General features: G+C 44.1%; 1 protein-coding gene across 1 annotated transcript; it reads right to left on the minus strand.

Moving 5' to 3' along the window:
* Nucleotides 1-870: 870 nt before the first annotated feature.
* Nucleotides 871-1,816, minus strand: LOC135050828 (spindlin-Z-like). The gene has a single exon (XM_063957131.1). It carries the CDS (start codon nucleotides 1,657-1,659, stop codon nucleotides 871-873), a length of 789 nt encoding a protein of 262 aa, XP_063813201.1. The 5' UTR covers nucleotides 1,660-1,816.
* Nucleotides 1,817-2,186: the final 370 nt, after the last annotated feature.

Raw genomic sequence — 2,186 nt, forward strand, 5'->3', positions numbered from 1 at the left:
CAGAGTACATAAATAATCAAACAGGAAAACAGCAATTTACAGTTGATGACAGTATAGGACAAGTACAGGGTAAATAAACATAGTTACATCAGCAGATGACACTAGAATAAGTATCAGGTGGCAGAAGACTGCTGGATGTGGTACAGTTGAAGATTATTAAAGTAAGACAAAGGATAAGCACATGAGGGAAGAGGGCCCTGCTCGTGAGAGCTTACATTCTAAAGGGGAGGGGTAGACAGACATGGGTGACACAGATGGGGTTCATAGAGAATGTGGAACAGAGGGTTAGGATGAGATTTGGCTGGGTTTGGTGAAGAAGTGGACCCCCAGAAGGCACAAGTCAATACTTAACATTGCAACATTTTACTGGGCTATGCAGGAGAAAATTAAAAATAGGGGAAAATAAAAATAAATAAAAAGAATCGATAACTTCTACCGCTTTCAAAAAGGTCAGTGGAAGCTGAAATAATGGACAACTACCTCATGGAAGCCAGATACAGTATACCAAACAGTACTTAGCAGAGTTAGGAATGAATGCTTATGAAATACAGTAACATTTTGTCATAATATTTCAGAAACTGCATGGCTGGTCTCTTGCACTCTTTTGCTCTAATACACCACCTGCTTTAGGATTTATATTCAAAAACATTATGTCTCCATAATCCCCAAAACGTCAGTCTTCTTGGAAAGTGGTTTGTTCCTGTGTAAGGGAAAGAGAACAAACGTTCTCAAACAACAGTTTCTCAATTGCTTTTTCCTCTGGGAAGGGATTGTGGATTTGCAGTAATATCTGAGCATTTCTGTAATCAGAAAGCAGCGACTTTCTACAAATGATTACGTTTGGCAAAAAAACAAAGTACAGAATCCCATTTAGGATGTCTTCACCAAATCGTAGCCATAAATATGGAAATCGTCATCAAACTTAATGAAGTACACAGATGGTTTAGCTTCAACTTGATGAATAACCATGCCAGTCCTTTTTGAGCCATCTTCTTTGGCATATTCCACTTGCTTGCCCACCAGGCTGTCCACAACCTCCCCTGGTTCTCTTTCAGCTGGAGGGGAATCATTTGAGTCTGGCGTGATCCGAAGATCTCCTTCTTTATAGTCATCTAAAAGTTGATACATATATAAGACTGGGTCCTTTTCATAGGTTATATAAAACCATGTGTTCATAATAGGTGCTCGTGCTAATACCATCCCTCGACACTCATCCTTGAAATCATCCTCTGTTTCAAACATATGCTCCACTGCTTTACCAATCATTGTGTCAGCCAAATGGGCATCGCTGATTCGGGATGAGGCAACTCTGTCTGGTAGAACTTCAAGAGCAGACACCCTTTCATCCTTGTGAAGCTCAAGTCCATAGACACAATCAAATCCATCATACTTTATAAGATAGAGGGAGGGATTCACTGGTACTTGATCCAGAACTGTTCCTTTCCACTGGGTTATTGGCCCACTGCCCTCTTTCCACCCATGCTGTATTCTACAGCCTACAATATTTTGCCTTGGCTGGGAGATTGGTTTACTTGGTCCCATATTGTTTCGATGTTTCTTATGAGATGTTCTTTTCTTCATCATATTTGCAGAAACACCTGCATGTGCTGCATCAGCTCTTGATCGCTGAGCGGCCGCCTTTCCAAATGGAGTCTTCATTCATCTGTGTATTAAAGGGCAGCAGGGTTGCCGAACTAGGGTGAAAAGTGCAGTCACTCCAAGTTTGTTGTAGTCCTTCCAGTCTACATGAAAAAGAACCCCTTCCTTTCCACCTTTCAGAAAAACTCCGACCCTCAATTGCTCTGATCAGAAGTCACTTATCTGGGGCAAATAAGTTGTGTTTCCCTCCACTCCCCCTGCAGGTGATGGCTGCGGCACAGTGCTCCCCTGCGGCCAGTAGCCCCAATCCTCCTCCTCCCTCCTTTGTCAGACTCCGTCACCACCACTGTACGCTGCTATGGAAGAGCAGCTCCCGCCTCACTCCACCTGAACTTCCAAGCCCTCCGCTCAGACACTCCAGCTCTCGTTCCCTTCCCTCACCCCTTCCCTCTCCACACACTGCCAGATTTGGAGCTGGCTGCTACTATACGGCCGCCTGTCACTCTGCTGCCAGGACCAGGCCTCGCCTTCCTGCCAAATACTGATCCCTCCAGAGCTGCATACTGTATACTGTACTGTGCGATGTG

Source organism: Pseudophryne corroboree, chromosome 2, assembly GCF_028390025.1.
Source record: "Pseudophryne corroboree isolate aPseCor3 chromosome 2, aPseCor3.hap2, whole genome shotgun sequence".
Classification (NCBI taxonomy): Eukaryota; Metazoa; Chordata; class Amphibia; order Anura; family Myobatrachidae; genus Pseudophryne; species Pseudophryne corroboree.

Bases quoted from the DNA above. Each gene is read 5' to 3' on its own strand.
- LOC135050828 (XM_063957131.1), bottom strand. From the start codon at position 1,659: ATGAAGACTCCATTTGGAAAGGCGGCCGCTCAGCGATCAAGAGCTGAT.